Source organism: Condylura cristata, unplaced genomic scaffold (genome assembly GCF_000260355.1).
Source record: "Condylura cristata isolate star-nosed mole 26May11 unplaced genomic scaffold, ConCri1.0 scaffold00028, whole genome shotgun sequence".
Lineage (NCBI taxonomy): Eukaryota > Metazoa > Chordata > Mammalia > Eulipotyphla > Talpidae > Condylura > Condylura cristata.
In genome coordinates this window covers 26502026-26513782 of record NW_004567129.1, presented here as the reverse complement: position 1 = coordinate 26513782, position 11757 = coordinate 26502026, and the positions used below count along the sequence as shown (strand labels likewise).

At 47.2% G+C, this 11757-nt stretch overlaps 1 protein-coding gene across 1 annotated transcript in view; it reads left to right on the top strand.

Moving 5' to 3' along the window:
- Nucleotides 1-8696, top strand: part of NPHS1 (nephrosis 1, congenital, Finnish type (nephrin)) — a 17595-nt gene extending 8899 nt beyond the window's left edge. The window contains exons 18-29 of the mRNA XM_012730572.1: nucleotides 124-295; nucleotides 379-535; nucleotides 617-768; nucleotides 2120-2231; nucleotides 2307-2488; nucleotides 4412-4468; nucleotides 5340-5459; nucleotides 5601-5625; nucleotides 5715-5790; nucleotides 5928-6021; nucleotides 6127-6221; nucleotides 8380-8696. Coding sequence (XP_012586026.1) covers nucleotides 124-295; nucleotides 379-535; nucleotides 617-768; nucleotides 2120-2231; nucleotides 2307-2488; nucleotides 4412-4468; nucleotides 5340-5459; nucleotides 5601-5625; nucleotides 5715-5790; nucleotides 5928-6021; nucleotides 6127-6221; nucleotides 8380-8511 — 1374 coding nt within the window. The 3' untranslated portion in view covers nucleotides 8512-8696. The remainder of the gene's footprint in view (nucleotides 1-123; nucleotides 296-378; nucleotides 536-616; nucleotides 769-2119; nucleotides 2232-2306; nucleotides 2489-4411; nucleotides 4469-5339; nucleotides 5460-5600; nucleotides 5626-5714; nucleotides 5791-5927; nucleotides 6022-6126; nucleotides 6222-8379) is intronic.
- Nucleotides 8697-11757: the final 3061 nt, after the last annotated feature.

Genomic DNA, 11757 nt, shown 5'->3' with positions numbered 1-11757 from the left:
GTGGGAGGCCCTCTGGGAAGGTTGGTTATGGCTGGAAAACTGAGCTGCAGGTGGGACTCCTTCTGGGGAATGACAGAGCTGGGGCCAGACTGAGAAGCCAACTACTGTGTCTTGGGCCTCCAGGGAGAAGAGGAGGAGGACCAGAGCCTCGATGATGTGGAGAAAGTGTCTAAGGGGTCCACCGGGCGTCTTCGGTTCCAACAGGCCACGCTAGACCAGGCTGGTGCCTACCAGTGCATCGTGGACAATGGGGTGGCACCCCCAGCCCGAGGGCTCGTCCGACTGGTTGTCAGATGTGAGTTACACCCCAGCCGCAGCTGCTAAGCCTCATCTCTCTCTTCTTCCACATACCTCAGATCGACCCTCACCCCCTCCTAGTTGCCCCCCAGGTGGAGCACCCCACTCCCCTAGCGAAGGTGGCTGCAGCTGGGGACAGTACCAGCTCTGCCACTCTCCACTGCCGTGCCCGAGGTGTCCCCAACATTGTCTTCACTTGGGCCAAAAACGGGGTTCCTCTGGATCTCCAGGATCCCAGGTGAGCCCAGGCTCAGCCAGGTGGCCCCACGCTGGCCCCCCAGCTCAGGTCCCCTCCCTGAGCCCTGCCACACCTCTCCAGGTACACGGAGCACACGTACCACCAGGGCGGGGTCCACAGCAGCCTCCTGACCATTGCCAACGTGTCTGCAGCCCAGGATTACGCCCTCTTCACGTGCACAGCCACCAACCCCCTCGGCTCGGACCACATCGACATTCAACTCGTCAGCATCAGTATGGCGGGAGGGGACTGAGGGGGCACGGAGCGGGTGGGGGTGCCCCCGCATCTAGCCCCAAGTCCCTGGTGTTCCCAGATTGAAACCTGAGAAATGTCTGTAAGTGAGGTTGGAGTTTTTGTCTGTTGCAAAAATTCTAATGGGGGACTGAAGCTTCTGGAAAACCCACAACAAAGGGGGGCAAAGTGTGTGGGTTGGGAGGGTTTAGCCCAAATAACTGAAAAGTAGACTTTGAGGAGTTGCTGGGTCTACGTTCGGCTCTCGAGAACTCTCCATCCCTCGGGTCTGCTTTCCTATGTTGGCTTTATTCTGAGGCTTTTCAGAGCTGCTGTTAGATTTTCCTTGGGAAATAGGTTACTTTGCTTTCCTTACAGTGGCATGAGAGTGCTAGAATTAGGGTGCAGTGACTCTGCCTGGCTCCCAGCCCCTCCCTGAACCAACCATGCAGCCAGGGGAAGGTGATATTCTTCTTGGCCTTCCTGGACTCACGTCCCTCCTTCTAGAGTGAAGTCACTTCCGTCGCAATCACATGACCTGAGAATGTGGTCAGGTGGTTCTCCAAAGAATACTCAGGGTTCTGTAACCAGAGAGGTGATGTGAGTCAAGCACCCCCCCCCAAAATCCACTACAAGCAACATATATACTACAAACAGTCTGCATGATTTGGCCCGTCTGTATTTGCAAATTGGCTTAATTGTTAAAATGTACTTGTAGTACCCCAGTCAACACTCACGGTGCTTTTTCAGTCACTCAGGGACATGAACAGAGTGGATGAAAGATTCGAGTCGCTAACGAGCTTATTCTCCGCGAGGCAGAGTGAGGCCCGCTGTCTTCTAGTATCAGCTGGCATGCTGCGTTCTGTGTAGTGCCACCTTTTTGTACTTTTGTGTTTTTCATTAGTGATCTTGTTATTTAAAATGCCCCTCTAGAGGCAGTGTGTTGAGTATTTCTAAACACAAGAAGGCTGTGATGTGCCGTAAGGAGAAAACAGCCGTGTTGGGTAAGCTCCTGCAGGTGTCTGGAGTATTGCAGTTGCTACGCGTTCAACTGCTCGTGAATCAACAATGTAAATAAGGTGTCCCCAAGCGGGATGTGCATAAACCAAGACCAGAGATTGGTCAGCAGGAAAAAATGGACCTGAGGCTGACAGGACCTCAACCCCGCACTTCCCACAGATGCAGTGATCTGACAGCTGCTAATCCAGCATCCCCAGTGACTTGATAGAACAGAAACACCATGCATGACAAGAATTGAAGTATATTTGAAATCATTCTTAAGAAAAATCTGGAAGAAACCATCTGGGATCCCTCTATGTCCTCTGATTTCTTTCCACATCCTTTTCCCCCAAGGCCGCCCTGATCCTCCACTGGGATTAAAGGTCGTGAGCATGACCCCATACTCGGTGGGGCTGGAGTGGAAGCCTGGCTTTGATGGGGGCTTGCCACAGAGATTCAAAGTCAGGTGGGTTCTTGTCGAGGCAGGAGGAGGTGAAGCAAGGATGGGGCCTTCTGGAATGACCTCCGCTGTCTCACACAGGTATGAGGTCCTGGGGATGCCAGGCTTCTTCTACATGGATGTCCTGCCACCGGAGGCCACCACCTTCACACTGACTGGGCTGCAGCCAGCTACGCAGTATAGGATCTGGCTGCTGGCCAGCAACGCGTTGGGGGAGAGCGGAATAGATAGCAGGGGGTCCCAGACCACTGTCACCACCCCAGGTGAGAAAGAACAGTCCAGTTAAGACTTGGGCAGAGTCCTCAGAGGACTTACTGGGAGTGTGGTGAAGCCAGTACTATCATTCCTTTTTCCAGAGGAAGAAGCTAAAACCAGAAAAGTTAGCGAATTGTCAAAGGTCACACAGCTAGAAGGAGATAGAGCTAAGATCGCAACTCAGGCAGATGACCTGAGGAGACCAGTTTTTAGCCACTAAACTATACTGAGTGCAATTAAGTGACTCAAGGGAAATTAGGAAAGAATTTGCTAATTGAATTGCATGACAATGAAAAATTGTGAGGTTATCGCTAAGGCTGTGCTTAGTGGGAAATTGATAGCTAAGTGCTCATGTTAGATTTTAAAAAAGAAAGGTCTCAAACTGACATTCCCAGTTTCCATCTAGAAAAAAACCCAGAAATTTGGCCCTCCCTGGTGGCACAGTGGGCTGGACTGCTGCACTGTGAAGCTAAGCCAAGCCATGGCCGCTTCAGTGTGAGTTCAATCCCCGTCCCAGAGCTGACCCACATGGCACAGCAGAACTCTCCTGTCTCGCCCGCTGCTCCCCTCAGCAGTGTACTTTGTCGGTTTGCCTGTTCTGCTCCCCACTGTTTCTGGTGAATCCTCTCACTGCTCCTGCACCTCTGGTCTGTACCCCATTTTTGTACACACAAATAAATCTTTAAAAGAAAAAACAGAAAATCTAACCCAAAGTAAAGAGAAGGAATTAATAGAGATAAAAGTAGACATTGAAAAACAACAGAGAAAAAGCAATGAAACCAAGTTTCTTTTTAAAAAAGATCAATAAAATTTGTAAGCAACACAATAAAAGAAGATACAAATTCATTATCAGGGATGGAAAAGGGACATTACTACTAATCCAACAGATATTAAAGGGATAGTTGGGAAGTATTATGGAGGAAAAAAAACATTCCAATAAATTCAACAACTTTTTTTAAAAAAAGATTTATTTGTCAGAGGAGCAGGAGTGAGAGGATTCACCAGAGACAGAGTAGGGAGCAGAGCAGGCAGGCCCACTGAAATACACTGCTGAGGGGAGCAACAGGTGGAACAGGAGAGGTCTGCTGTGCCCTGTGGGTCAGCTCCCTGGCTGGGGATCGAACTCAGGCCCCAGTGGCTGCATAGAGCTTCCTAGTGCTACACTTTAACCTGTTGCACCACCAGGTAGGCCCTAAGTTCAGCGACTTTGATGAAACACAGAGTTCCTTGCACACGGCGATGTGTGGACTCTGGCAGGCGCTGCAGGATCACGCTCGCTTAGTCACACAGAATCTGGTTCTAACAAACCTGGGTTCAAATCCCAGCTTTTCCACTTTCTAGTTGTGAGAACTTAGCAAGTTATGTAGCATATTTGAATCCCAGTTTCTAAAATTAAGGCAGCTCTCAGGTCTCTTGTGCCTCAGTTTTGGAAAGTAAGGTCTGTTTAGATATTTGTGAGTTAACTGTATCTGAGTGCCTTGATCAGGGCCCTGTACAGAAAGAGCTAACTCCTTTTCTATCTCTCCCTTCCTACCAGAACAGCTTTTCCCACCCCTACAAACTTCTCTACTTTTTTTTTCTTATTCTCAGTCTTTTCTCAAAACACTAAAACGTAAGGTACTACATTCACCTCCAGTGCTCTACAGGCTAGACCTCTATTAAGGCATCCTGAGAGCTCAATATCAAATTGATGATTCTGAATAAAGAATCTTGCCCACCATAAAGCAATCATCAGTTATAGTAATTATTATTGGTCTTAGGATGGCTATTCATTGTATTATTCATCATATTATTACCAGTAATTTTTAGCTCTTTTTGGGATATCCTAAGTCATCAATCAATTCCCAGGAGTCTCAAAATAGGAGGCACAAATATTTAAGGTTTATCCCAGGTTCTTGATGTTAATTTTCCTCTTCATTGTCACCCTTCAGGTCTAGATCAACCTTCTGGAGAACCCGATGACCAGGCACCTACAGAGCAGCCAGCAGGTAGGTCCTGAATAGAACTTTCTGGTCTGTATCCCTGCTTCCTTGGCCAGTGGCTGCAGTTCTCTGAGACTAAGTTCTGTCCCTGTAACTCCCTTACCCACATCCTTGACCTTCTTTGTCCCACTTGGATGTGAAAGCAAAGACATCTCCCACCTCCAGCCTTCCTTAGCAGCTAGTGGAGGGCTGTCCTAATGTTCTGGCAAAATCCCGCTGGGTTCAAAAATCTGGTCTGTAATCACTGTAGAAAGAGGTATGGATGCTCTCACTGGCCAGTGGAGTCCTCCCGGAGCCCTCCACATTCAGCAGGGGAGTGACTGTTCATAGGACTGAGGGACGGATGCTGACCGAGCACACCTTAGCTGTGTTCTTGCAGGTATAGCAGAGGAGCCTGAAGTTTGTGCAAAGAGGAAGTCACTTGAGATGGAGTTTGAGGGCAAATAGAGAAATTGACTCTAGAAGAAAAGACATTTCAGGATAGACACTTGACTATTTCAAGGTCTAGAGGTGTGAAATTGCCTCCGTGAGTCTGGAAACAGCCAGTGGTTGGTTCGTGTGGATGGAGGGTCCAATACCAGAGCATATGGTTGTTGGGCAAGGCTAGACATGTGGGAAGAGGCCAGATCACCGAAGGTCTTCAACACCCAGCTAAGGAGCTGAAGTTTCAGGCTGAGCCCAGGCAAAGGCAGGACCTACTATAAATGGCATCACCTGCCCAAGAATGGCAGGTAGTGGGCAAGGAAACCCACGCCCATTTGCTTCCCAGACTCTGGAGGAGGGCTTGGCTTTGTCAGGGATGGGCTTTCCTTGAGAGCCTTGCTTGGGGCCCAGTGCCATTTGACTTGGGCTCACTGAGGTGCCTTCCACCCGCCAGGACCCTCAGAGCTGCCCCTGCTGCCTGTGTTGTTTGCTGTTGGGGGTCTTCTGCTGCTTTCTAATGCCTCCTGTGTCGGGGGCTACCTCTGGCAGCGCAGACTGAGGCATCTTGCTGAGGGTGAGGAGAGACCCTTTTCTCTCAGGAGGGAAGCCCAAGGGTGATGGGGAGTCCTGGGTGGGCGGCAGAATGAAAGTCTCCCTAGACCCTAGAGGTACCTCAAAGGGGCGCCTCTGATCCCTTTCTTCCTGTTTCCCTCAGGCATCTCAGAGAAGACAGAGGCAGGGTAAGTGGGATATTTTTCCACTGAGGAGTGCTCTGAGAGAGAAGGTTTGGGGGTAACAGATATCCGAGGGTCAACAACTTTGCTCAAAGGTCGGAGGAGGACCGAGTCAGGAATGAATATGAGGGGAGCCAGTGGACTGGGGACCGGGACACTCGAAGTTCCACGGTGAGTGCAGAAGGGGTTCTGGCAGGCTGCACACAGGAAGATCCTGCTGTTTACTTCAGGCTAGTCATTGCCTTTCCCAGGGAATATGGAGCCTGAGGACTTTATCTGTGTTGCTTTTCTTGGGGGTGGGGGAGTAGGTCAGCACAACAGATGTAGAGCCATATTACCACTCCATGAAGGATTTCAGTCGCCAGCTACCCCCGACACTGGAGGAGGAGTCTTACGCCCAAGGTGAGTCCTGCCCACATCAGAACCACCCTCAACCACGGGGCTCCTCCTGGCTGCACCACACACCCTGCTCACCTCTTGCATTCTCTCCAACTCTGGGTTTCACAGGTCTTGAAGCCTTTCCTGGGCACCTGTATGATGAGGTGGAAAGATTGTACCCCCCACCTGGGGCTTGGGGATCCCTCTACGATGAAGTTCAGATGGTGAGGAGCTATGTATCAGCAGAAATCTTTCCTGGCTAGTGCCAGAAATCCACCACCTGTTACTTGTATTAGTTAGGATAAGCTAGCCGCTGTAATGAAGAGGCCTGGCCAGCATCCCACGGTCTAAAGAAGGTAGTCTGTTTCTTTCTCAAATAGGTACCAGAGGCAAGTGGCTACTACGTGGCTATTCCAGAACCCAAGTTCTTTCCATTGTGTTCGTTGGCCCTCTGCTAGCATGCTGTTCAAGTTTGCATGGAAGGAACCATGGGTTCCTTCAGAACCCATCAATTCAGTGGTGGGGGTGGATTATTCAACTGATGGGAAAAGGAAAGAGAATGTGGTGAAGCACAACCTTGCCCAGAAATGGTACATTCTGCTCTCATTATCCTGCAAAGGAAGCTAAGAAATGTAGTCCAGCTTGGCAGCTACACGCCTCAGAACAATTCTGTTGCTATGGCATAAAGAAGGCATGCATTTCCCTGGGTGGCTAGCCATCTCCACTCCACTGGGCAAGCAGACTAATATAAAGAAAAAATTCATTGGCCCATTCAACTGCAGTCAAGGAACAGAATTAGTTTCAGGGCCACCCAGCTGGACCCAGAATTCTCCCTAAAGATATCCCAGCAAATCCAGGTTCGTATCCTATTAGATTAGGAATCTTCAAAGAAAGAGAAGGCTTCTTTTTCAAGAGCTGCAAAGTCTCCACTCTCACACGTGCTGGTTTATCTTGAGTCATGTACTCACTGCGGAGCCAATTGCTGAGGTAGGGGATGGCAGATGACTGTCTGTGTGACCTTGGCTAGTGCTCTGGCACCAATGGGCAGGATTTCCCTGTTATATTGTGCCAGATGGGGCACTATTCTCGGATGGTTTTCTAGCCAGAGCGGAAATTCAGTACGCACCTCCACTGCTGTCCATGGTGCTGAAACGCACGTGCATGCCAAAGTACAAAAAGAGCCTGGATTTGCTGGGATATCTTTAGTGAGAGTGCTGGCGCCAGCTGGGTGGCCCTGAAGCTAATTCTATTTCTTGACTTCAGCTGAATGGGCCAGGGAATTTTTTTATTTTTATACACCCCACCCCTCATAGAGAGCCAGGTAGCAAATGGGCTTTGCAGGACATAATTATCTTTCTAAAACCCACTCAATTCTGTTGTTGAATGTAAAGGTAGTCAAAGATAATACAGAAATGAAAGGGCATGACTAAGTTCCCATAAAAGTTTCGATGCTGAAATTTGAATTTCATGAAATATTATTTGTCACAAATGTTATTTTCCATTTGATTTTCCCCAACAATTACAACATTTAAAACCAAAAGATTTAAAAGGACACGCAAACACAAGATTCAGGCCTTATTTGGTCTACAGAAAAATCTGCTCTAAAAATGCACTGGGCCATAATAGTTTTCTCCCATTCCTAGGGCAAAAGGCATCCCTAGTAAGGATGTGAAATCACGAGCCACATTCCATAGTTTCCATAGCTGATATCGTGGACTCCAAAAATTTCACACTTCTGACATCTAAATAATTTTTTGACAGGAAATCAGGAGATAGCTTGAGCTTCAATAAAAAATAATCCAGTTAAAAAGATCATGCTTAGTGAAATAAGCCAGAAAGAAAAGGAAAAATATCAGATGGTTTCTCTCATAGCAGGAATATAAGGCAACAGGCGAGAAAATAATGATAACGATGAACAGCTATATACCGGAGACATTTGGTGGGGGTGGAGTGGGGAATGGGATCAAAAACAGCAGGGGGAGGGAAATGCACCAGACTATGGTGATGGCACATGGGTGATTTGGTGATGGGAAACCCACGGGGATTGCAACTAAGATGGAAAAATGCACAAAAATATGTAAAAATAAACTATTATAAATTTTTTTAAAAGCTTAAAAAATTTAATCCAGTTAGTGGGGACAGAGGATGAGAAGATGGAGGCATAGATAAATCACTATCGAAATTAGGTAGGTGGGCAGCTTGTGGGGATTCATGATGGGCATTCATTCTAATCACCCTCCTCTTTGTATATGTTGGGGTTTTTCTATCATTAGAAGATGAAGTATGGAGGGGAGAGTTGAACAAGAGCGTATATCCCTCTGAGCTACAAAGCTGACCCACAGGGCATCTCTCTATGGTTCTAACTCCTTCTTTGCTTGTCAGGGCCCCAGAGATGCTCACTGGTCTGAGGACAAGTATGAAGATCCAGGAAGAATCTATGATCAGGTGGCCAGTGACTTGGCCCCTATGGAACCTGATTCTCTACCCTTTGAGCTGAGAGGACATCTGGTGTGAGACGGCTCAGCACCCTTTGCTCTACCACCTATTATGTCCTGCAACATGACTTCGCAGTGGCCATCTTCATTCCAGACTGGGTTGAGCTTGCTAAGTGAACTTCATATGATACAAAGAGACTGGACATTTTTCTTTTGTAAAGATTTATTTTATTTATACATACAGAATTGGGCCATAGGCCAGAGGTGCAGAGGCAGTGAGAGGATTCACCAGAGACAGAGTGGGGAGCAGAACAGGCAGACTGACAAAGTACACTGCTGAGGGGAGCAGTGGGGGAGACAGGAGAAGTCTGCTGCACCATGTGGGTCACCTCTGGGGCTGGGGATCGAACTCCTGTTGAAGCAGGTGAAGCTAGCTTCACAGTGCTGTGCTATAACCCGTTGCACCACTAGGGAGGGCTGAGACTGGACTGTTTCAAGGGAGGAAGTGGCAGGGTGCATGTAATTGCAGAAACTGGTGGCAGCTGGCATGAAGGTAAACTCCTCCAAAGGAATATATGAGGTATAAAGGACATAGCCAAAATGATAAGGCAGTTCTGAGGTCTTTATGCTTCTGAAGTAAGATTTGCAGAAGTGTCAAAAGACCTTTTAAAAACTCAGTTCACTTTGAGTTCAACAGCAACTGAAGTAAGTGTTAATAAATGAAATTAAGAATTGTTGCTATATTCCACTCATTTTACTGTTTTCCACAGTTATTTAAAATATGATGTATAAACTGTGATACACATGGATACATAAACATTTATTTCTGTAGAAAATACAATAGAATAGACTGTCGAAACAAACTAGACAAAAGAACATGCATGTATGATTTCTTGTACAGAAATTCTCAAGCAGGAGCAGTAATCTGTGGTGACAGCGGATTAAGGGCTGGCTGGGACCATGAGAAAGGAGTTTGTCGCAAGAAGGTGTGAGGGAATTTGGGGCTGATGGAGACGTGCTATTTCGTGCCTGTGGTGATGGTTACATTGTTCTGTGGATTTGTCAAAAGTCATCAAAATGTGCATTTAACATAAGTGCATTTTACACACATAAATTATACCTCAACAAAGGTGATTTTACAAACAAATTACAAAGTAAAGCAGCCCAACAAGAGAATTCTTTTTTTTTTTTTAATTCCAACAAGAGTATTCTTATTCTTTATATTGAATAGCAGGAAAAGCAAACTGAGAAATCTGCCTATTTCCCTGATGAACAAATTGTAGTTAAGTATAATCTTTCTTTAGGCCTCTGCTTTTATTTGATTAACTTTATTATTAAAACTACTTGGCTCCAGTCCACTAGACTTATTATGGTGACTTTTTAATTTAATTTTATTTTATTATTTTGTGTGTGTACGTGATGGTGGTAGTGGTGGTATATGGGGTGGTAGTGGTGGGTATGTATTTTATTATTTTTAAAAGATTTATTTATGCATACAAGAACTAGGGTGTAGATCAGAGGTGGGGGGGCAGTGAGAGGATTCACCAGAGACAGAGTGGGGAGTAGAACTGATGGATCTACTGAAATACACTGCTGAGGGGAGCAGCGGGTGGGTCAGGAGAAGTCTGCTGCGCCATGTGGGTCACTCCCTGGCTGGTATTGAACTCATGCAGATAGCTTCATCGTGCTGACTGTGCCACCGGGGAGGCCCCTATGGTGATTGTTTTAAAGTATATACAGAGGCGTCCCTAGTGGCCCAGGGGTTCAGTCTCAGCACTATCACTGCTATGGCTTGAGTTTGACAGCAGACCTCTCCTGTCTCGCCTGCTGCTCCCCTCAGCAGTGTATTTCAGTAGATCTGTCTATTCTGCTCCCCTCTGTCTCTGGTAAATCCGTTCACCCTCCCCCGCACCTCTGACCTACACCCCTATTCTTCAATCAAAAAAAATTTATTTTTTTTGCCTAGAAAGGACAAGTAACTATGACAAGCAAAGATTTAAAATAAAGTAAGAAACTTCAGTCTTAAAAGTATTTTATGAGGTTAAAGATCAGAGATGTGTGTGTGACAGAGAGAGAGAGACGGTGGGGTACTCATGACAGCCTGGTGTGGAGGTGTCAGAACCCAAGCCGAGGGGAGGGCATACCAGGACGCCCCAAGGGCAGGCTGTTGCAGCCCCAGGATGTGAAAAGGACCAGCAGCTGGCAGTAATAGCAGCAAGGGGACACCAGCGACATACAGAGGACCTGATCCAAGGAACAACTCGATCAGCAACAGCCGGATTTCTCACCAAGGGAAGGAGTTCTGCATGGGTCAGAACTCACCAGAACCTGGGTGACAGTCAGTCCATTTAATGTCCTTGAGGCCCGAAGACAAAAGGGAAAACATAACAAAAATGCTTAAGCACAAGCAGGTGCTCATGGGAGTTTAAATGAATACAACCACTTTGCAAAACTGATTGCATCTACTAAATCTGAGCATATGTGTTACCCTTTGACCCTATAAGTCTACTCCTAGGTAGATAATCAATAGACAGGCTTCTATGTGTGAACTAGAAGACTTGAACTGAAAAGTTTATGGCTACCAGAAGCTGGGAATCGTCCAAATGTCCATCAAAGGAGAACAGACTGCTAATGGCTTATTAATCCGATGCATGTTGTGGCGATGGGACTGCTGAACGAGGCGTATAACAATAGGGGCTAATCTTGCGAACACATATTGACTCAAATAAATCAGACTCAGAAGAGAAGACACTGAAGGATTTCATCTGCTTGGAGTTACAAGGAGAACTTAGCTGTAGCATTAGAAGCCAAGAGCCACGGTCTCTGCAGGGGAGAGAGAGAGAGTGAGCAGGAAGTAGACTGATAATGCTGTAGAGGACTCACCAGAGACACAGTGGGGAGCAGAACAGGCAGACTGACAAAGTACACTGCTGAGGGGAGCAGTGGGGGAGACAGGAGAGGTCTGCTGCGCCATGTGGGTCAGCTCCCTGGCCAGGGGTTGAGCTTGCATTGAAGTCACATTCCATAGCATTGGAGCTGACAAAGCTGTGATCCCTCATATGATAAACAACCTTTGGTATTTTTCTGAACAACAGAAAACCACTATCTCCCTCTACCTAGTACATAGTTTAATTTCAGAAAAAGCTAATGACAGGGCCCTCCCTGGTGGTGCAGCAGGTTAAAGCACAGCACTCAGAAACTTAAGTCACTTCAGCATGAGTTTGATCCCCGCCCCGAAGGTGACCACATGGCGCGACAGACCTCTCCTGATCTGCCGGCTGCTCCCCTTAGCAGTGTACTTCGTGGATCTGCCTGTTCTTCTCCC